This window comes from Sus scrofa, chromosome 18 (genome assembly GCF_000003025.6).
Source record: "Sus scrofa isolate TJ Tabasco breed Duroc chromosome 18, Sscrofa11.1, whole genome shotgun sequence".
Taxonomy (NCBI): domain Eukaryota; kingdom Metazoa; phylum Chordata; class Mammalia; order Artiodactyla; family Suidae; genus Sus; species Sus scrofa.
In genome coordinates this window covers 3,512,421-3,535,736 of record NC_010460.4, presented here as the reverse complement: position 1 = coordinate 3,535,736, position 23,316 = coordinate 3,512,421, and the positions used below count along the sequence as shown (strand labels likewise).

The 23,316-nt window shown below is 46.1% G+C and overlaps 1 protein-coding gene across 1 annotated transcript in view; it reads left to right on the top strand.

The window, feature by feature from the left end:
* The window catches only part of DPP6 (dipeptidyl peptidase like 6), a 757,367-nt gene that overhangs the window by 370,109 nt on the left and 363,942 nt on the right, over positions 1-23,316 (top strand). Inside the window, 1 exon segment of the mRNA XM_021079151.1 lies at positions 18,313-18,427. Coding sequence (XP_020934810.1) covers positions 18,313-18,427 — 115 coding nt within the window.

Here is a 23,316-nt window from a genome sequence, read left to right as displayed (position 1 = left end):
ATTTAGACATTGTTTTGCATCAATAACAATAGATGTAAAGGCTGCTTTCCTTCCTTAGCTCATCTTGACCTCAGTGCTGATTTGTCTTCCCTGTGCGTCTTGTGTCTTCACCGGAAGCTGTTCCAGGAAGGAAGCCACCTCTCTGCTGCTTCTGGAGCCCCTGCAGGACCCGACACAGCAGCCTGCAGGCACCAGACCTTTACTCAGTGTTGATAACCAGGGGCAGTGAATTCTTTTCTTTCAAGTGTAGTTGAGCTACGCTATTACATTAGTTTCCGGCGGACAAGAGAGCGACTCGCTCTCTTTCCCCGTTACGCACCTTCCAAAGTTGTTCCACCTTTCTTGACTGTGTGCCTAAGCTGTGTGTGCATCCCTCTGACTTATTTTATAACTGGAAGTTTATCCTTCTTAATCCCCTTCCCCTGTCTGCCCTCCTCCTCCAGCAATCACTGGTTTGTTCCCTGGGCCTGTGAGTCTGTTTCTGTTTTGTTCTCTTTGTTCACTGGTTTTGAGGTCAACTCCTGGAGAGCTGATTGCATGGCCTTGGTGTTAAAGCATAGTTGATTTGCAATGTGTTCTCAAGTTCTCTTGTACCACAGAGTGACCCATCACACACATTTCCCTGTGCTGTCCAATAGGAGCTTGGTTTTGACACTGAGTCTTACTGAAACAGGCGAGACCCAGGGGTGGGGGTCAAATAGGGTGAGTTCTCTGTCTGGTACCCGCGTGCCCAGTTCCCTGCACTTCTTCTGGGGAGGGGAGGGGTCTCTGATGAGACATGCGCTAAGGCAGAAGTCGTGAAGCCAGCCCAGGGGCGGCGGGTTGGGCACTGGTGCCCTAAGATGCCAGCCAGCCAGGATCTGTTCCTACATGGGCACATTTCCAAGCTAGTCTCTTCCATGCCAATGAATGGAATTTGCATCTGAAACACTGTCATCACAAACCCTTACTTTCCTGTAACTGTCAAGTGTTGTAGAGAATGTGGATTTGGGTTTGAGCATCAACACATTGTTCAAGGGGAGAAAACGTTTGCCCTTTTAGTCTAATACTCTGAGCAAGAAGGTGGGCTTTCCTCAACACCTCTCCCGCTAACAGTCATTGTCCAAAAAAAGGAATTCAGGTTTCCCATCAGCTTGAGGGAAAATAGAAGGTCTCTTGGGAGTTTCACACGGGTTGGTGTCTTCAGCTTTGGGGGGTGTCATTAGGCACGTGTGGCGATGATCCCTCCGTGGTCTAGACCTGAGAAGCTGTGTGTCTGTCGTGCTGAACGTGAGATATGCCCTCGACTCCCTCCGCACAGACGAGGCAACTGCAGTTTCAGCAGGACCTCCTCCTGCCTGGGAACTTTGATACATTAGGATCAATCGGTGAAGCAGCTATTATTTTAGGATCCACATAAAAGCACTCCACGTGTCACTGAGGCAGGAGGGTCCCTGCCAGAACCTCTGATTCAAGTGGAGGGACCAGCCAGTCTATACTGAGGCTGCGAGCTAGGCAGGCCTAACGGGTCATAAATGCTGCCTCCTCTCATCGCAGGTACAGCCAACTACCTGGCAGTGCATCACAGTATCCAGGGCCATGGCAGGAAACCTAATGCAGCTCAGGTGTGTCAGGACTGTTCACAGAGGTGAGGGCAGGCCAGGGGAGCAATTAGGCAGGTGAGCCCCAGGAAACAGCAGCCCCTGAAGCGGATACCTGCCCTAAACTGGCCTGCAGGGGCCAGGGCTGCCTCTGCCATGGGATGGAGCCGCTCCTGCCAGGCCACCTGGGCAGATCAGGGCAAGCTCAGCTAAGGAAGCCCTGGAGCTCTATCTTCCTTTCCAGACATATCCTACCTGCATCTCCTGTTGGCCAGTCTTTTTTTTTCCTAATTGAAGTGGAGTTGATTTACAGTGTTGTGTACATTTCAGGTGTATGGCAAAGTGGTTCATATGTATCCTTTTACAGATTCTCAGATCCTTTTCCCTTATAGATTATTACAAAATACTGAATATAGATCTCTCTGCTATTAAGTAGGTCCTTGTTGTTTCTGTGTGTTATGTGCAGTAGTGTATTTATGTTAATCCCAAGCTCCCAGTTTCTCTCTCCCACCCTTTCCCTTTCGGTAACCACAAGTTTGTTTTCTGTGCCTGTGAGTTTCTTTCTGTTTGGTAAATAAATTCCTTTGTATCTTTTTTTTTTTTTTTTAAGATTCTACATGTAAGTGATATCACGCATTTGTCTTTCTCCGACTGACTTCCCTTAATAGGATAATCTCTAGGTCCATCCAGGTTGCCGCTGATGGCATGATTTCATTCTTTTTTTATCTGTGGGCTAATCTGCAAAGATGTGCAGGGCTGTAGCTTGTAGGGTCAGAGGCCAGCCTCCCAGGACGACGCGGAGCAGGGTGAAGACAGGGGCCGAATGAAGCTGGGAGGTGGCAAAGGGAGAACCAACCCTCAGCACAGGTCCTCTTCGAACCCCACTCCCTGCCCTGGGAAGACAAGAAGGATAAAGCATTTCCAGGAAGATGTGCTGGCCTTGAATCTGGTGGGACTGGAGATTCCCCGGTGAATGTTAAGCTCTGGTCTCAAGACAGCAGATGGACAGCCCCTTCTTAAACCAATTTGGAGGGAATCTGCCAAACCAACTTACCTGGGCACAGGTGAGACGTGCCTGGGGACGGTGGTTCTCATCCCTTCGTCATTATGAACATCACCTGCACAGATTACAAAACGTGAGCAGTCTCCGTGCCAGTCCCCAGAGGCTTCATTTCAGGACAGTTCCCGGGGCCCGGGAATCTCCGTTTTGACATCACGCCCGAGGGTCCCTAGCAGCATTTTTGAGAAATACACGAGTTTATTTTCAATAATCTTTCTTGGCTTGCCAATTCGTTTCTCCCCTAGGGACTAGGTAATTATTATTTCTTTTGTCCAAAAATCTTTAGATGGCTCTTTTTAGAGGCTGTCATTAAGTTCTGGTCTGGGCCACTTTTCTTCAGATAAGAGGACGAATTACTGTGACGCTTCCTTTTTGATCCAATTTTCCAACAAACTACTCATGGTTTGCATTCCTTAAAACCCCACACAGGTTTTCGTCACCTGTTCCATGATAGTCAAAGTAAAACAAATATTTCTGTCTCTCACAATGTAGTGTCACCGTTAAACCTATCCCTTAGGTCTTCTGAGTACATTAAAAACTGTGAATATATATTTTTAAAATCAGTTTTACGTCCAGCAGCGGTAATGATGGCCTTAAGTTTAATTGCCGTTTGTAAAATATTGGATCATAAAGTAATGACTTCAACTGAACGGATGGAACATGAACAAGCCAAATTTGGTTGAAAATATACATGTGTTCCTGATGTATTTAACTTCCAGATATCTACATTTTTGCCATTTAAAGTGCAGAATTTGTTTTGATACTTTCAGGAAGAACTATTTGAGAATGGGCTGTATAAATGGCTGCTATATAAAAACAAACAAACAAAACTTACCATAACCTACGTTTTCCATTTTCTTACCAATGCAGAGGCACGATTTTTGCACACAGGTGCAGCAGGACCTGCAGGTCTGCCCCCGCCAAAGGTCCAGACTGGCGTCTTCCAGCTCCCTCTTCCCGTCTTCAGGGTCACCTGGTGCCTCTCACCCTCCCTGGGTCTGAGGGTCTCTTGCGTTTTCCTCCTCAGTACATGTTAAATTCTCTTCATCATATTTCTTCTGTCCTCCCCCTTTCATTTGGAGCTGCCCCTGGCGCTGTGCTGTGGTGATTGAGCTCATTAGCATTTTCTAAAGGGAGGGGGGCTTTCTCTTCGGGTCTGCAGAGCAGTGAATTTGCACCTTTTCAGCATCTGTCTATACTTTGGCCGCACTCAGGGCATATGGAAGTCTCCAGGCCAGGGATCAAATCCTAGCCGCAGCTGCAACCTGCACCTGATCCTGAACCCACTGCTCCACAGCGGAAACAGCAAGCGTCTTTTCAGCATATTTGAACAGCACCTCTTAGACGCTGAAACGTCTCTTTGTTGTTGTTGCTTTTGTGCCCTTGGCTGTGCCCGAGGGAGAGGATTTCATTGAAATCCTGGATTCAGGGGGCCTTGATCATGTGTGAGCACAGTGGCGGAGGGGCCTTGAGGGAGCAGCAGAGGCAGAGAGAAGAGGGATCTCGCTGTCCTGTGAGTGGCCCCATGACTCCCCTCCCCCGCAGGCTGTGCAGGGTGGACCCTGTGCCACTGACTTCACCTCTGGGCATTGAACTCATCCGAGCCCCACCGCCGTCTCCAGGACTCGGGGACCGGGGACCACGCAGAGCCTCGCTTTCTGCTTCCGTCCTCCCAGGTGCCTTAGGCACACCCTGGCCACTTAGTATCTTTGTGATGCTTTTAGCCCCTTTATGAAAGGGTAAGAGCCACCGATAACAATGAGTAAGTAAATGCACCAATAGGATAGAGATGGGAGGTGCGTCCTACAGGCTGACAGGAAGGATATTGACGGATGTGTGTCAGTTGCCAAATAGTATTTAAAACGTGTTCTTGGCGTCTTAAAGTCATTTGTTGTCCTCAGAAATATGGAAATACAGTGACTAGAAAGCTGTTTTACCATCCTGAGATGCACGCACCATTGATTTTGTAATTTGTTGCTACCTTCTACTTAAAGTAAATGGTCCATGGTACATAAAAGAAATTTATGTCAGTGCTTTTCATGGTGAATAAATATTAGAAAGAAAATACATTTAGACAATAGACTGGGGCCATGTAATGGGCGATCCTTTGGTCAAGTTTGTGTGGTTTGTTTTCTTTCAATAATTTTACTAGTTGCTATGTGAATATTTTATTTTGGGGGTATTTGATTCCACTTGGCCGGATATTTGACACATGTTCAGGCACAGTGAGGGAAATCACCAATCCTGGTCCTTCGTCCTGGGCTTTTTCTGATGTCAATAAATAAATTGAATAACTAATTAAGGCCTGCCTTCTTCTAGAAAGTACCACCAGCTGCCGGCCTATGCCATAGCCATAGCAATACCACATCTGAGCCAAATCTGCCACCTACCCCACAGCTCATGGCAACTCTGGATCCTTAACCCACTGAGCGAGGCCAGGGATCAAACCTGTGTCCTCATGGATCCTAGTTGGGTTCATTACCACTGAGCCGCAACTGGAACTCCAGGATGCAGGTTTGATCCCTTGAGTTCACTCAGTGGGTTAAGGGTCCAGCATTGCCCAAAGCTATGGTGTAGACCTCAGCGGCAGCTCCGATTCAACCCCTCACTGGGTAACTCCCATTTGCTGCAGGTGTGGCTGTAAAACATACAAGAAAGAAAAACAGGTCTTCGCAAAGAAAATGTCCAATTAGCAAATTAGTTGTTGTTGTTGTTGTTTGTCTTTTTAGGGCCGCACCTGCTGAGACCAGCTCAGCAGGATGGGGCTGAAGAACGGGTGCTGTGAAACTTAAGGGAAAAAGTTAACATGAAACAAGACACAGAGACATTTATCTTAATTCAAGGTGGGAACCGGGGGACTCAAGGTCTCAGGGACCAAGAGCGCTGCCTCAAGAAACCACACTGCTTTTATTGTGCTCTTGAGGATGCCGTCAAGTGAGGAGGGGGTTGTAGGGGCAGGATATAGGGGTTTTTTTAAGTTATTTTAAAAGTCACATAGCCGGTTGCGGATGAAGCTTTTATTCTGACCTTTAGGCATTGGACAATCATTAGCACTTGAAGAAGGTTGGCGTCAGCTATCTCTGCATAGCATTCTAGAGCATCACCATTGTGCTTCTGCAGCAACCCAGCAGGGCCTAGGTTTGCACCTCGGTTCTCCTTGCTAATGCATATCCTGCTAACGACCCTCATAAACCCCTTGGGGCCATGAGATTCCTCTTTCTTTTATTCTTAAGAGGACATATCATGCTGTGCAAATGGAACTTGCCAATCTGCACAGGTTCCGCGTGCCTAGACCAAGGCATTATGTCCTCATTCAGCTGACCCTCTGAATAACTTATCCTTTAGGTCTTTGTGCTTAAGCTTAAGTCATTCACCAGCACAGCGACTGTTTTTCAGGCAGGAAGGTGGGCTAAAGTAAAGCAGGACAAGATGGAGTTTTCAGCAAAGAGGCTAAGAAAATACTGTAGAAACATGTCTCGAGACATGCACCCCCAGCAAGTCAGAGCTGTAGCTGCTGGGCAACACCACAGCCGCAGCAACGCAGGATCTGAGCTGCATCTGCAACCTACACCCCAATTCACGGCAACGCCGGATCCTTAACCCACTGCGAGAGGCCAGGCATCCAACCTGGGTCCTCAGGGGTACTAGTCTGAGTCGTTTCTACGGAGCCATGACAGGAACTCCCAGCCAATTCGTTATTTTGCAATTATAAACGAGGCATGTCATTAAAATGTTCACCTCGTTTTCACATGTGGATGTGGCCATAATGTGCCACAAACAGTGGAGCATGTGACTTCAGTGACAGGCATGTCCTGCCTCCTGGAAGTGGAGCAGTAGCAGGATGGTGGGCCGCTGGCTGGAGGTCTTTACATGTGTCAGGTCCTGTGCTCTGAAGTTTCAGAAATCAGCTCACACTGGTTGAAGTGACATGGGAAATAAAATATTTCTTAAAGAAATAGAGGTGCGCTGTTAAATCTAAGGGAAAAATTTATTCAGGCCTCAGGAGAAAAATTAGGTCAAGAAACGGAAAACCAGTAGGGACTCCTCTCTGGCTTTACGTCTTGTCTCTTTGTATCTTGGTCTGATTCATCATATTCTGTAACCTACTTGATTTCCTTCTGAATCCATAGGCCCTTTGGGAGCAGGTGCTCCCCACTCTGCCTCCTTCCAGGCTCATCTTTCAGGAGAGTAGAGGGGCAGGAATAGACTGGAATGTTTTAACCCCACACCTCAAATCCTGGACTAGGCTTCTGACCCGGCTGGTCCAGTTACGTGAGGCTGTCGGGGGAGGGGATCCCAGAGGGGGAAAGAAGCTCTGGGACCCATAGGGGGAGGGGCTCCCAGGTGGAAGGGTGTACCTGCACCCATGGCAGGGGTGGGTGGGGTGGGGGAAGGGTGGCTGGGATCATTTGTCACGAGGCATTGGTGTACCTTGACAGAAGAGTGTCAGGGTTGCAAATCCTTTTGGGGAAAAAATGAGCTAAATTATTCTAGTTCCTATCATTAAATTGCTGGTGATCCTTGCCTTTGAGATGTGTTTTGGGGTTACTTAATGTTTACTGAGTGCCTGTGGGGATTCTTGACCTTGAGAAGGGACACCCTGAGCTTGCTAAAAGGATGCCCAGTGTAGGACACTTGTCTCACAGTTGCTGGCAGGTTTCAGTGAATCAAGGCAAAGATAGCCATTATCTAAGGCTGCTTTTAAGACATTTTTATCATACACAGCAATGAAAGATTCAAATGCTCAATTTTAAGTTCTGCAACTTCCTTTCGTAGCCATATTTTTACTGAAAGGGACCTCTCTTGGGCATGACATATTGGGAGATTTCTTCGAACCATGATGAGGTCGCAGTGCCATTGCTTTTGTGATTGATGGGACCTGATACCTTTAAAACATTACATCAAAATAGGTTCAAGTGAGACTGAACTGCGAAGGTAAGAATAACTGACATTTTATCTAGTTTTTGCAATTTTTCGTGACGGGCAGGTGAGGAACAGTGGTGTGTTTTCGGCTGTAGACGTGTGTATTCTCTTTCATATTCTTTTCCATAAGGGTTTCTCACAGGATGGTGAATATAGTTCCCTGGGCTGCACATAAAGACCTTGTATATCTATCCTGTATGTCATAGTTTGCACCTGCTAGTCCCAAACCCCCAACCCATCCCTCCCCCTCCCCCTCCCCCTTGGCAACCACAAGTCTGTTCTGTCTGAGAGTCTTTCTGTTTCCTAGGTGAGATCATTTGTTTCTTCATATTTTAGACTCCACGTCTAAGTGATATCAGTTGGTATTTGTCTTTCTGACGTACGTTGCTTAGTTTGATAATCTCTCGGTCCATCTATGTTGTTGCAGATGTCATTATTTCATTCCTTTCATGGCTGAGCAGTATTCCATCATACGGACCACATCTTTATCCATTGTCTGTTGATGGACATTTAGGTTGTGTCATGTCTCTGCAATTGCCAGTGCTGCTGCCGTGAATATTGGGGTGCATGTATTTTTTTGAATTATAGTTTTGTCTAGATGTGTGCATAGGAGTGGCATTGCCGGATCATATAGCAACTCTATTTTTAGTCTTCTGAGGAACGTTCTCCATAGTGGCTGCACCAAGTTACATTCCTACCAAGAGCGAAGGAGGGTTCCCTTTTCTCCACACCTTCTCCAACATTTGTTATTTGTAGACATTTTAATGATGGCCAAGAATAACGCACATTTTGAGTTAATTTCATAAAGACACGATCAGACACAGTTGATTAAATTGAAGAGCCTAAAATAAATTTGGAGGTAAAAAAAAAAAAGTGGAGGGAGTTCCCGTCATGGCACAGCAAAAACGAATCCGACTAGGAACTATGAGGTTGCAGGTTCGATCCCTGGCCTCGCTCAGTGGGTTAAGGATCCGGCATTGCGTGAGCTGTGGTGTAGGTCACAGACATGGCTCGGATCTGGTGTTGCTGTGTCTCTGGCGTAGGCCAGAGCTACAGCTCCGGTTAGGCCCCTAGCCTGGGAACCTCCATGTGCCTCGGGTGTGGCCCTAAAAAAGGACAAAAGCCCCCCCCAAAAAAAAATGGAGAAGAAATTTTAAAAGATAGATAATTATAGTCAATGTTTTACCTGTTTTTTTTTTTTTCTTCTTCTTTTTCTAGAACTGATCCAAGGGGCACTCCCTCTCCAAACTCTCTTGCTGAACTGTGGGGTGGGCGGGGTGGGGTGGGGTGGGGGTGTGTGTGGCCACTGCCTTAGCAGTTGTGATGGATTTGATCTCAGTGCTGAGCCCTCAGCCAGTGAGAGAAAGTCCTGTTATGTAAAATAGCCAACTTCAGAAGTTTGCGGATTCATAGGAGAAAAGGAGAGTGGATCCCAATCAGTGTGGACACAGCACAGGTGGTGGAGAGCCCAGGGGAAGCTGAGGAGCAGGCTGTCCCTTTGAAAACACCCGGAGGAAGACAGGGACCCCCCCGCCCCCTGGCCAGGGGAAGGGGGCTGCCTGGGCGTGGGGGGCCTCCTAGCATAGGGCTTATCAGCTCCTCCCTGTCACCCAGACAAGGATGACGCGTCATGAGCTGAGAGTCCTCAAAAGAAGGGCTTGTCAACAAATTTAATTTCTGGTTGGCGAAAATCAGCAGGTGCTTTTTAAGAGGAAGAGCCCACCCTCCACCACCAGAGCCCCCTCCCCCTCACGCAGCATTGGTTTCTTCTCTTTGAGAAATGGGTGCCCAGCCCACCCCAGCCCTGTAGTCTATTACAGAGTCACTGACAAGGGATCAGCTTTAACTCGTATCCTGTGGCCCTCATCTGTCCCTCACGCACAACTAGCCAAAGCACCCAGCGTACTTAGAAGACAAAACCAGCAGCCATGCGGGGGGAGAATTTCAAGGACTGGAGACATCGTCCTGCTAAGGGTATGGTCTCTGTCGAGCTGCTGATTCCCTCTGTCCTCCAGAAATATTTTGAACGCTCAGGGACCTGGACTTGCATCTGGGTATAGCCCAGAGAAGGTCTGTTTCGGTTTGGAGAGCCAGAGCAGTCCTCTAGCCTTAATATTCTTCTGAAAGCCGCCCTGGTGAAGAGGAGATTGATTGGCTCAAAGATGGATTATTATTGAGAAAAATAATTGAATGTGCTTCCTCCTTCCCTAGTGAGTGGGCCATCTGGTTGACCCCTCTGCCTTCAGCAAAGGGAAATAAAATGCGAAATTGCCAGCTGTCCCCATCATGGCTGGCGAGGCCTGGACCTCAGCTGTCACGCAGCCCTGCCCTCCTCCTGCCCCCGTCACTCCTGCACTTGGCAGCTCTCTCTGTGCTCTCATCTCCTGGGAGGGGGCGCTTCTCTAGGCGAGGCCTCCGTGTCCTGCAAAACTCGTCTTGCAGTCTCACTTCTTTTTTTTTTTTTTTTTGTCTTTTTGCCATTTCTAGGGCCGCTCCCGAGGCATATGGAGGTTCCCAGCCTAGGGGTCGAATCGGAGCTGCAGCCCCCGGCCTACGCCAGGGCCACAGCCACGTGGGATCCGAGCCGAGTCTGCAACCTATACCACAGCTCATGGCCACGCCGGATCGTTAACCCACTGAGCAAGGGCAGGGATCAAACCCACGACCTCATGGTTCCTAGTCGGATTCGTTAACCACTGCGCCCCGATGGGAACTCCTTGCAGTCTCACTTCTGCTGGCTGTTGCTCTTTTGTCCTTTCGGCCATGTGAGTGCATTAAACAAATGCGCCTGTGTGGGGTGGACAGGGAGTTTGGGGTTAGGAGATGCAAACGATTCCATTGAGAATGGGTAAGCCGTGAGGTCCTTCTGTACAGCACTGGGAACTCTATCCAGTCCCTGGTACAGGCCATGATGGAAGAGAATAAAAGAAAGGAAAGTCTATATATATGTGTGACTGGGTCATTCTTCTGTGCACAGAAATTGACACAACATTGTAAATCAACTCCGTTTTAATGATGAAAAAATTCAACCGAAAGAGAAAAAACATGCCTGATGTCCTTTCAGCCACGCGAGGCTGTACGTACCGTGCGTTGGACAAACACGCCTGTGATGCGTACCCGAAACACTCAGGGGGTTAGTGGCTGCTCGCGGGATGTACCTGCGCCACCTTCCTGCAACGGGCATCCCCCACCTTCAGGGGCCCAGCAGAAGTTAAGATTCTGATGCCCCTTCGTTAGCACTTAGGATGCAAGGAGAGTGAACAAAAGGTTGGATGTCTGTAGCCTTTATCAAGTCCTGGGGGGTTCATGTGCTCTTGAGTTTTGCCCATGTTGCTGAGACCTTGTCTGGTCGTGAGAACGATCCATTGTAAAGCCACGGTTACAGAGGTTCTCTGAGTTTTATGACTTCTGACGGGCTTTCCGACCCACTTGCGTTTATTCCCGTGAGACCCACGCTGTCGTTTCCCTAATTTTTGAAATAATGGCCCCAGAGCTTTCCCCTGAACCCCTGCTCCTCATCGGAAGGCAGCAGCATAGCAAGGGTAGCAGGGCAATTCCACGAGAGATGCAGCTCAGGCCGAGCTAGGGCGTGTTGGGTGTGGGCACAGAGAGGAGAGAGAGGGCTGCATGCGGGGCCTGATGTGAGGGCGTGCGGGGCTCTGCAGAGGATGGAGCCATTCTTCCTTCTCTTTCTGAATTCAAGAACACACATCGTGTTTATTCAGACGTCTGGGGTGACATACAACGTAACGACAAGGAAGCTCCCCACTTCTTTTAATTTTGACGTCGCGCAGCTGAATGCAAGGAGCTTGCTGAAATGTGACCAGGTGGCGCGTGTTGGCCCAAGAGCTCCTGCTCCAAGAGCCGTAGACTTTGTAAAAAACCAGATTCACTGCAGTAGATGGGGACGTTCTTAAATCAGTCCGCAGCACACGGCGGGGTCTGTAAATTTCGTTTTTGTCTGTATTTCTGCCATTCACGTTGTCAGATTGGCAGGAAAAATATCAAGCGCTAATCACAAGTTGCTCAGATAATAGCATTCTGAAAAGATGAATTTTCTATTTAAAACAAACCATCTAGGGAATTCCCTTTGTGGCGCAGCGGAAGCAAATCTGACTCATATCTCCGAAGATGCGGGTTCAATCTCTGGCCTCGCTCAGTGGGTTAAGGATCTGCTGTTGCTGGGAGCTGTGGTGTAGGTCACAGACGCGGCTCAGATCTGGTGTGGCTGTGGCTGTGGTGCACGCCAACAACTGCAGCTCTGATTCAGCCCCTAGCCTGGGAAACTCCATATGCTGCACCTGCAGCCCTAAAACAAAAGCAAACAACAAACAATCTAGTAAAGGATTTAGGGTTTTTTTATTCTCGAATTTTTTATTTTTAACATCATAGAATTAGACATACTCAAATGACTTCTATAGAAAAACAAACACACACACAATAACAAATCCAATCTGTGGCTAAAAGCATGTTGGATGGCAGGTATTTGATGAATGAAAACCCGTAATGCATTATTTGAAATAGAAGAACCAATAACGCTTCCCAGCCCATAAAAAACACTCATCAGTTTTAATGAATATCACTGAAACACTCAAACACTAGTATAACCATTCACAAAGGATCTTTCCATGATATAAGGTATTTTAAACAAAAGCACCAAAGTTTTTTTTTTTTCCCGGTAGGGCCAAACCCACGGCATATGGAAGTTCCCAGACTAGGGGTTCAATTGGAGCTATAGCTGCCGGGCTACACCACAGCCACAGCAACGTGGGATCCAAGTCGTGTCTATGACCCACCAACGTCTTTTTCAAGTTTGCTTCAGTATTTTGAAGTCGTACTTTCAGAAGGTTTTTGTATTTTTTTTCACGTTTTAAAGTTTTCCTGAAGTATAGTTGAGTTACAGCGTTGTGATAATTTCTGCTGTACGACCGAGTGATTCAGTGGTACATACACATCCCTCTGTTTCAGACTCTTTGCCCATGTAGATTATCACGGAATATTGGGTAGAGTTGCCTGTGCTGAACAGCAGGTCCCTGTTGGCCAGTCGATCCATATGCCACAGTTCCTTATAGTTTCCTTTTTCCTGGGTTAAAAATAAGTATGAGCAACAGTTACGTCACTAGGGACAGGGGGGTGGCCACCTTGAGATGTCAGTTTGCATCACGTCTTTTTGGGCCATTTGCTATTTCTGGCATAGTGAATGCAATTGGGCTTGTATTAACGCTTTACTTTCTGCATCAATCAACCATTGCTTCTCCGACAGATGTGCCAGAAACTAAAAAAGTTCCTTCTTACAAAGGCATCTGTAGATTCAGTCATCCATTCAGCACATGGTCCCTGGGTGCTCGGGTGCCCCAAGTTGTGTATCAGGCATTGGGAGCAGTCTGCCCGGACACGGGCATTAAACACGTCACTTAATAGTGCAGTAATATTACAGAAAAGCATTTACAAAGTGTTGCAATTGTATCCAGATGAGAAGGATAATGAACTCTGTCTCTGAAACCAGGCAGGGCTTCCTAAAATGTCAGAGGTGATATTTTAGCTGACAACTAAAGAATGCAAAGAGATTTGCCTGCTGAAATGAAGCTGGAGAGGAAGGTCAGGACACAGAAATTGTATGTGCAAAATGGGGGCAAGGAGGAGGAGACACAGAAGGAACTGGCTCCAGGAGCAATAAGCTGTGAGCAGTGGGGGAGGACTTAGGCTTGGCTCAGAGGTAGAGGGAAGGAAAAGAGACTAGCTTTGTTGTGAGGTGTAAAGGTCTTTTTTATTGAGCACAGAAGCCAAGACTTGCAGAGAAAGCTCTGAGTGCAGAAGAGGTACATACCTGTGTCCTGACACCTGTGTCCTGGGTGGCTCAGCAGGTTAAGAATGAGGATGCGGGTTTACTCCCTGGCCTCATTCAGTGGGTTAAGGATCTGGGGTTGCTGCGAGCTGTGTTTTAGGACACAGATGCAGCTTGGATCCAGTGTGGCTGTGGCTGTGGCTGTGGTGTAGGCTGGCAGCTGCAGATCTGATTCAACCCCTGGCCTGGAAACCTCCATAAGCCACAGGTCTGGCCATAAAAAGAAAAAAAGCAGCACTTTGAATAGCACTGTTTAATGACGCTTTCTATCACATGCCCAGAATCAACCACTTCTCACTACCTGCCCCACTATCACCTGGGACAGGCCTCCATCACTCTGGCCTCCTAGTGGGTCCCTCCTGTGCCTGCCCTTGCCCCCCTATTCCTTGCTCTCTGTGCAGCAGCTCCCTGGTGATATTTTATGGGAGTCTGCTTTGTGCCCTGTTGTGCACACACACTTTGCACTCGGAGGAAAAACCAGAACCTGCACTGCAGCCTCCAGACCCTGCTCTCCTGGGCCCCCGCTCCCACCCTCCTCACTCAGCGTGCTCACCTCACTCTCACAAACTGCCTCACAGACTGCACACCTGCCCCACTCCCCTCCGATTGTTTGCCCTCAAAGGTCCGCCCATATCTTGCTCTGCCTGGAGCTGCTCTGACCCAGCACCACAGACCAGGTGGCTTAAACACAGAGAAGTGTCTCTCACAGTTCTGGAGCCTGGAAGTCCCAGGGCACTGTGCTGGCTGCGTTGTCTGATGAGGGCTCGGCCCTTGGGTTACAAATGGCCCCCTTCTCTCTGTGTCCTCACAGGGCCTTTCCTCCATGTGTGCAGATGGAGAGAAGGGGGAGACAAGCTTTCCTGTGCCTCCTCTGTGAGGGCACTAATCCCATCACGAGGGCCCCACCCCCATGACCTCATGTAACCCCATTACCTCCCAAAGACTCTGTGTTCCTAGGCCATCACGTTGAGCCTTAGGGCAACAGCATATGAATTGGGGGGCGGGGCACCGTTCTGTCCACAGTTCAGTTCCCAGCTGCACTTCTTTCAGTTTCTATTCCGATGTCTCTTTATTAGGAAATCTTTCTGACTTTTTTATATACAAACAATACAAGATCCCCTCATCCTGCTTTTTTCTTTTCTTAATGTTTGCCTGTTTGTTCTTTGTGCCCTATCTCTGCATCAGAATACAACAAAGAATGTGGAAAAAATGAAAGCTGCTGGACTTTTTTGGGTGGATAACAGTGCCAATATCAGGTTCTCAGAACAGGGCTTGACTGAATGAGCCCTGGATACAGATCAGATGGATGGATGGGTGGATGGATGGAAAGATGCGTAGATGGTCGGGAGATTCGTTCACCTCCTTAAACCAATGTATACTTATAAATGTGCTTTTCCATTTTATTGGATATACAAAGTACGCATGTGGTGCCAAACAGAACAGGGAGTATATTACAGCTCATCTAGACAAAAATGTGTAATTCCATTGAACAGTGCACCCAGGGGATAATTTGTTAACTTCTCTTACTCTTCATGGGAAGCAGTAACAGTTCTACCCAAGTGTTTGATAATTCATCTCCTGGAAGTTAAGACAAGGAAGGCTGAATTTGGGATGCCAAATTAGATGTCCAAGTTAGCCATGTTAATCCGCATTCTAACTCAAAAGCATACCTATGCTGTGCTGTATGTGTAAAGATTAAATATGCATATAGACCAGGACCGGAGAGGAAGGTGCAAAAAAGAAAACTTTTGTTTTCTTGGCGTAGCAAGATTGTTCATCGGGTTTTTTTTTTTTTCTCTTTGTTTCCTATTATTATTATAGTCATATAGTTTGTATAATTAAAAAAAAAATTTACCTGCACATCAAATTTCACCTAAACCAGGTGGAAGCACCCCAAACACCCCGTCCTAACCACTCTGCTACCAAAGAACTCCCACCCTGCTTTGTAAACACAAGACTGTTGCCTAAAGGACAGCTTCATGCATCTGTACTTAAGAAACTGCTTCAAGGGTCCAGAATCACATGACTTAAGTGGGCTCCGCTATCCGCTCCTGGTTGGTTATCTGGTTGTTCATGCTTCCATCCAATAATACGGGCTGAGTCTGTGCAAAATCTTTTCTTAGCCCAGGGAGCATGGAGGGACCAGAGTCCTTGTCCCCTCTCTGATCTGTCCTGACCTTCATTCATTTTCCCACCTCCTGGAGCAGTCCCCTGGCGGCGTCTTTCTTTTCCATGACCCGCGTGTCCATAGCATGTACACTGTGTGTAAAGAGTGTCTGCAGTCCCTCATTCCCTTCCTCCCTGGGCTGGCCCTCCTGAGTCCCTTGAGGGGCTTCACCTTCTCCCTTCCTGGCGAAGCAGCCCATTCTGTCACTCAGCTAATGCTTAGACGTGCTGGAGTTTTGTTGGCGCATAATTCCTTCTCTGTGAAATTACCTTTGGGTTCCAACTCTGCCTTCTGGAGCCATGTAGAAGAAGTCTTCTCTGTCTGGCATGTGGTGATTCAAATAGACAAAGACTCTAAGTACTTGGTTTTTGCAACTGGACTCTTCCTTCAACTTTGCTTCGCTTGGCGTATTTTGTGGTGTCTCTGTCTGCCAGGCATCTCTGTGCACAGACTCTTTTCATCTTTATCTCTGATGGTACCCAGCCTAGATCTGGACTCCACGTTGTGAGTGTATTTGGGCCAGACAGGGAGATACTGGGAATGGCACGGCAGCATTCTTTCCAGTGCATTTTTGCAAGTAAATTAGTTACGCTACTGGCTGCACAAGAAATTGAGGCAAAGCAAAAGTCTTAATTGTTGGGGGTTTTTTGCATGAACTTCTACCAATGCTTCTAATAGATGTGTTTAAAACAAAATATAGAATTCTAGATTACTCTTGTTGGAAACAAGATTTAAAAGATATCCATCGTTTGAGCTGATGAAGACACGAACACTGATTTTATCAGTCTCGATCTTGAGTAAGATTCCGTCTCGAGTATTAAAACATTCTGGTTTTGGTGTTCCCGTTGTGGCCCAGTGGGTTAAGAACGCCACTCGTGTCCATGAGGATGCAGGTTTGATCCCTGGCTTTGCTCAGCGGGTTAAGGATCCGGTGTTCCCGTGAGTGGCAGGATAGTAGCAGATCCAGCTCAGATCTGGTGTTGCTGTGGCTGTGGTGCAGGCCAGCAGCTGCAGCTCTGATTTGACCCCTAGCCTGGGAACTTGCATGGGCTGCAGGTACGGCCCTAAAAATGAATAGATAAATAAATAAATAAATAAAGTTCTGGTTTTGCGCCTCACCCTGGGATTTAATCTGAACAGTCTTTGAGAAATGCCCACTCCAAGTGTGCAGCGATGGTGTACCCGTCGTGGTCTTGTAAGGAGGACTCCTGCAAGATTTCTGCTGGTCACAAATTTGGTGAGAATGGCTTGTTTCCTTTGTAAACTTGCGTGAAATGAAACGCTGCTGAATCAGTGAAATCTGATCACTTCTTGTCCCTGGTCCAGTGATTTCCTTGCACAGAACACCCTCTGCAGAAGAACGTGCGATCGAGTCCATGTAACTTCTTGTCATGATGTTGTACTTACGTTTCGTCTTATTTTCCAGTGCTGAAAAGCCACTTATTCAACAGGCAAATGAAGTTCTCGATGGCAAGTGAGAATACTGGTAGAAATGTCTAAAAACTCAAGAAAGGTCTACCCTTCCTGCCTAGGTTGTAATGGTCCTTGAAGTTTTCTTAATGTGAAAACCTAGATAACCAGTATTAGATATTTGGAGTCAGATATTAATTGTTTCCTATCCCGTGGTTGCGTGTTATCTTTATTTTGATTTATAGCAATTGCATGCTTTCTCATGCATGCTTTCTCATCCTTGGGTAAAGATGAGGCTCTGGATTGCATCACCTGCTTTTCGAGGCCGTCTCCATTCAACTGCGTGTTTGGAGCTCCCATGAGTTGCAGTTGTGGGCTTCGAGGAGAGACTGTTTTGTGACCTGTGTGGAGGCAAAAGACACAGTAGTTCGTTTGCAGTGTGACCATATGCCTTTTTTTGCCCTGAAAGAGTTTCAGTTGCTCTTTTATAATTAATACTAATTATTAGCAGTTTGTACCTATTATATTTCTTATTGATGATGAATATTACCCCTTTGTCTCTCAAAGGATCCCAGTTTGGACTGTGCATTTTATAATCATCCTGACTGGAAGGGGACTGAAAGTTTGGTCTCCGCAGCCACTTTGCCCGATGAATTTCCTAGGCTTCTTCAACCCTGAGCATCTTTCAGCAATGTCTGCAGATCCCCTCCCAGCCCAACACCTGCTCGAAAGCAGACAGGGCTCCCTGGAGGGGCCCAGAACCTAGATTAGGAAGGGCTGGGTTATCACATGAATGGAAACTTGGGAAGCCCTGAAGCTTTGCGGGAGGGGCTGTGGAAGAAAAGGCTCAAGAGGGTGAGCCCTAGACAGACGTTGATTAAAATTGCTACATATTATGTGCTCCATAAATGTTTGAATGTGGTGACCTGACCCAGAAGTGAAGAGAGCCATGAGGGGCCTCAGGGCTGGAAAACATTCATGACACTTGGGTTTGCTTAGATGGGGGTTCATAAAATAGGTTGGCTCTGATAAGCAATGCCACAATCGCCCTGTGCTGTGAAACCTAGTCCACTGGGTGGAGAAGCCTTAAGTTACAGAAAGCTATGACCACCCTATCATCTCAGATTCTTTCCTGAGATAAGGCTTTGCCACGAGGTGGAGAGGGCGCCTGGGGCTTTTGGATATGGAGGCAGAAGCGGGGAGAAAGGAGCCTATCAGAGCTTCGAGGATGAGAATTCTCTCGAGTTGAGTGAGGGGTCTGTGTGTGGCTTATTTTAGTTCCTTATTTTACTCACGGAGTTCCTCCCTTTTCTGCTCTTTTTTCTAGGAGCTGGTGGGGAGTAATCCTCCACAAAGAAACTGGAAAGGCATAGCCATTGCTCTGCTTGTCATTCTGGTCATCTGCTCCCTGATTGTCACCTCGGTGATACTGCTGACACCAGGTACGTCCCTTTAGTCTCGGAAAAGCAAGGTGCTGTAAGGGACAAAGGGTATAATTTTACTTTGCGATTTTTTTTTTTTTCAAAGCCACTACTTCTTATGTAATTTATTTTTCCCAGGTTCTAATTCTCATTGTGCCATATGGTACATTGGCTTTCAGTGGAAAAGATCCATTTTAGATGTTTTGAATTTGTTTAGATAGCTGTTGACTAGGTGGAAATTCTTGGCATATATTAAAATGTATTTATGCTTGATGAGCTTAAAGAGGGTGTCATTAAATAGAGAATAATTTTATGTATCTCATGGATGCCTGCGTATTCTATCAAGGATGAATTAAGAAAATTATTAAAACGGCATATAGTGAATGTGAACTATAGATAAACTACGTATCAGTTACTGCTGATGAAATAAGAGATGTATAAAGCAGAATCATAAATCTCTCAAGGAGAGGAAAAAAAACAAAAGTTGTGAGCAAAATCCTATAGCAAAACGTATATAAACATGGATTATGGAAGATTTCAAAATAAATTGTGTAGAAGTGAAGAGAGAGAGAGATTCTTCATGAGAAGCTCACGGAGAAGGCTATATGCAAAGTAGGCTTTAAGGGAGCGGTAAGAATTTAGTACCAGGAGAGTGGTGAGCTTAGGGGAAGAAGAAAGCCTTTGCCTCTAAGATAAATACATGAGAGTTATGATAGGAGGGCATTATGGCTACACAGAAACAGAGTGTAGGAGTTCCCGCTGTGGTGCAACAGGAGTGGTGGCATCTCTGCACCACCAGGATATAGCTTCAATCCCAGCCCGGCACAATGGGCTAAAGGATCTGGCAGCTGCAGTGTAGTTGCAGCTTTGGCTCAGATCTGATCTCTGGCCCAGGAACTCCACATGCTGTGAAGGGGCCCAAAAGGAACAAAACAAAACAAGGAAACCGTGTGTAACTATCCATTCCCCTTGTCATACTAGGTGTCGATTTGTGTGGACCAAAAAACAAAACAAAACAAAAAATTCCAACTCTCAATAAATAGACTAAACGGTTATTAGGCTTTAAGATGGAAAAAATGCATGGTAAAAAAAAAATTGGGGGAGTTCCTTGGTGTCCCAGCACTTAAGGAGCTGATGTTATCAGTGCTGTGGCTCAGGTCACTGCTATGGCACAGGAATTTCCACAAGCTGTGGGCACAGCCAAAAAAAATTTTTTTGACAGGCACAAAAAGTGCAGGCAAATTTCGAGGTATGCTTAAACTATAACCACAAAACTTAAATAGAAAAAGAGTAGCCTGTACTCTGAAACCAAAAAAAAAAAATTTTTTTTTCTTAGGGCCGCACCCACAGCACATGGAGGTTCCCAGGCTAGGGGTCTAATCAGAGCTATAGCTGCTGACCTCTACCACAGCCACAGCAATGCCAGATCCAAGCCACGTCTGTGACTTACACCACAGCTCATGGCAACCCCAGATCCTTAACCCACTGAGCAAGGCCAGGGATCGAACCCACAACCTCATGGTTCCTAGTCGGATTCATTTCCACTGTGCCACGATAGGAACTCCTGAAACCAAAATTAAATACAGATATCACCCAATGGAAAAATGGGCAAAAGACCTGAATAGACCGTTCTCCAAGGAAGATATACAGATGGCCAACAAGCACATGAAAAAATGCTCAACATCCCTGATTATTAGAGAAATGCAAATCAAAACTACCATGAGATACCACCTCACACCAGTCAGAATGGCCATCAGTAATATGTCCACAAATAGCAAGTGCTGGAGGGGGTGCGGAGAAAAGGGAACCCTCCTGAACTGCTGGTGGGAATGTAAGCTGGTACAGCCACTATGGAGAACCGTTTGGAGATACCTTAGAAATCTATACATAGAACTACCATGTGACCCAGCAGTCCCACTCTTGGGCATATATCTGGACAAAACTTTCCTTAAAAAGGACACATGCACCCACATGTTCATTGCAGCACTATTCATAATAGCCAAGATATGGAAACAACCCAAACATCCACTGACAGACAATTGGATTCGGAAGATGTGGTATATATACACAATGGAATACTACTCAGCCGTAAAAAAGAACGACATAATGCCATTTACAGCAACATGGATGGAACTAGAGACTCTCATCCTGAGTGAAATCAGTCAGAAAGAGAAAGATAAATACCATATGATATCGCTTATAACTGGAATCTAATATACAGCACAAATGAACACTTCCACAGAAAAGAAAATCATAGACTTGGAGAATAGACTTGCGGCTGCCTGGGGGGAGAGGGAGGGAGTGGGAGGGATCAGGAGCTTGGGGTTAAAGGATGCCATCTATTGCTCTTGGAATGGATTTACAATGAGACTCTGCTGTGTAGCATTGAGAACTATGTCTAGGTACTTAATCACAACACAACAATGGGAGAAAAAGTATGCATACATGTATGTGTAACTTGGTCCCCATGCTGTACAGCGGGGGAAAAAAAAATAAGAATTAAAAATAAATTAAAAAAAGATATCACAAGACAACTACAGATCAGTATCTCTTATGAACATGGAACAAAAATCCCAACAAAATACTAGGAAACTGAACCAAAGTAACAGCAAGATATAAAAAGGGTTATACACTATGACCAAATGGGATTTATCCCAGGAAAGAAAATTTGACTTAACACATGAAAAGCAATGTATTATACCCATATTAATAGAATAAAGGGGGAAAATATGATCTCAAACGATACAGAATAAACATTTGATAAAAGTCACAATTGTTTCATGATAACGCACTCGACAGACAAAGAAGAGAAAGAAACTTTCCTACCTGATAAAGAGAATCCGTAAAAGACGCACAGCTAATATTATATTTAGCAGTCACATAACTGAAAGCGTTCCTGTTAAGATCAGGAGTCAGACAAGGAGAAGACTCTTTCTGCTTATCATTGTATTGGCGATTCTAACCAAGGCAGCTAGGCAAGGGGAAAAAAGACGTTGAGGTCAAGACGTAAAACTATGTTTGTTCGTAGATCGCATGACTTTGTGTATAAACGATCTTAAGGAATCCACAAACGCACACAAAAATGCATTATTACTAAGTAATGAATTCAGCAACATTGGAAAATACAAGATCATTATGCAAAAATGATATTTATTTTTATACACTAGTAATAAACAATTCAGAAAGGAAATTTAGAAGGGATTCCTTTTACGTGCATTTCAAAGGGAATAAGATAGTTAGGAATCAACTGAACAAAAGAAGTATAAGGCTTGTAGGTGGCAGACAGGGCTCGGATCCCGAGCTGCTGTGGCTGTGGTGTAGACTGGCAGCTGCAGCTCTAATCTGACCCCCAGCCCGGAAACCTCCATATGCCATAGGTGCGGCCCTAAAAGAAAGCGTGGGGGTTCAATCTAGCCATCTATATATGAAAGTGCCAGTAACAGTGGCCTCACGGTGACGAGGTTTCAGGGCAAGTTCTGCAAAGAGAGCTGCTGTCGGAGCGAGGAAAAGAATGGATTCACCTGTTGAATTCTAAATGAGTTCGATTGGAGAGGGACGGGGACGGGGGACATGGTAAAGACAAATACGGTTCTATTTTACAATTGTGCTGTTGTTTTCTACTCATTAAAATGAATTAATAAGAGCTGGGGATTTGGACAACTATATATTTGTAATAGGAAATGAAGTCTCCCTCAGAATTTGCAGAGTACATGCATTCTTGCCTTTGCTTTTCTTTGAGCTAAAGTGTGCTTTGTGTGAGAAGATGATTACTGGAGGTTGGATATACTGTGGTTTCCAGCCCTCAGTTTGGAACTTAGGGAGCAATGATATTGTAGGTCACGGGCAGTTACTCCTACGCTCCCAAGAGATGTGATGTCATGTCACCAGCATGCGAGGGCTCCCGCAGCCATCGCTTCAAGGGGACATGAATGCTGCCTGGGCCATCATTTGAAAGTCTACGAATAACAGATGCTGGAGAGGGTGTGGAGAAATGGGAAACTCTTACACTGTTGGTGGGAAGGTAAATGGGTGCAGTCACTCTGGATAACAATCTGGAGGTTCCTATTAAAACTGAAAATATGATCCTTCAATCCCACTTCTGGACATATATCTGGACGAAACTATAATCTGAAAAGACGCATACCTCCCAGTGTTCATAGCAGCATTATTTCCAATAGCTGAGATATGGACACAGCCTAGATGTCCATTAACAGATGAATGGATAAAAACGTGGTACATATGGGCAATGGAATATTACTTAGCCATTAAAAAGCTTGAAATAAAGCCGTTTGGAGCTACGTGGGTGGACTTACTTCGTTTATCCTACTAAACGAAGTAAGTCAGAAAGAGAAAGACAGATACCATATGATATCACTTAGATGTGGAACCTAAATCAGAACATAAATGAACCTATCTACGAAATGGAAACAAACAGACATAGAGAATAGACTTGTGGTTGCGGCGGTGTGGGGGAGGGATGGATTGGGGGTTTGGGATCAGCAGATGCAAACTATTCTATATAAAATGGATAAACATCAAGGTCCTACTGTAGCGCACAGGGAACCCTATTCAATATCCTAGACTAAACCATAATGGAAAAGAAAAAAACCAGAGCGGCTGCCTGGGGCTTCTCCCACACCAATGGTCCAGCGCAGCAAGGCTGGGTGGGAGACGTCTGGACTGAGAAACTTAAAGCTAAGCAAGGGTCAGTCCCTGGATCTTCTCCTCCCTCTGTCCAGCTCAACACCAGACAGAGAGCTGGCCCTGGGTCTTCCCAGCTGCACAGGGAAACGTCAGCTCCCATCCTCTGAAATGCAGCCGCTAACCGTGGGAGTATTTTACATTCAGTTCTTGTGCAGCAGAAGCAACCACAGCAGCATCCCTTCTGCCGTAAATAGAGAACAGTGTCA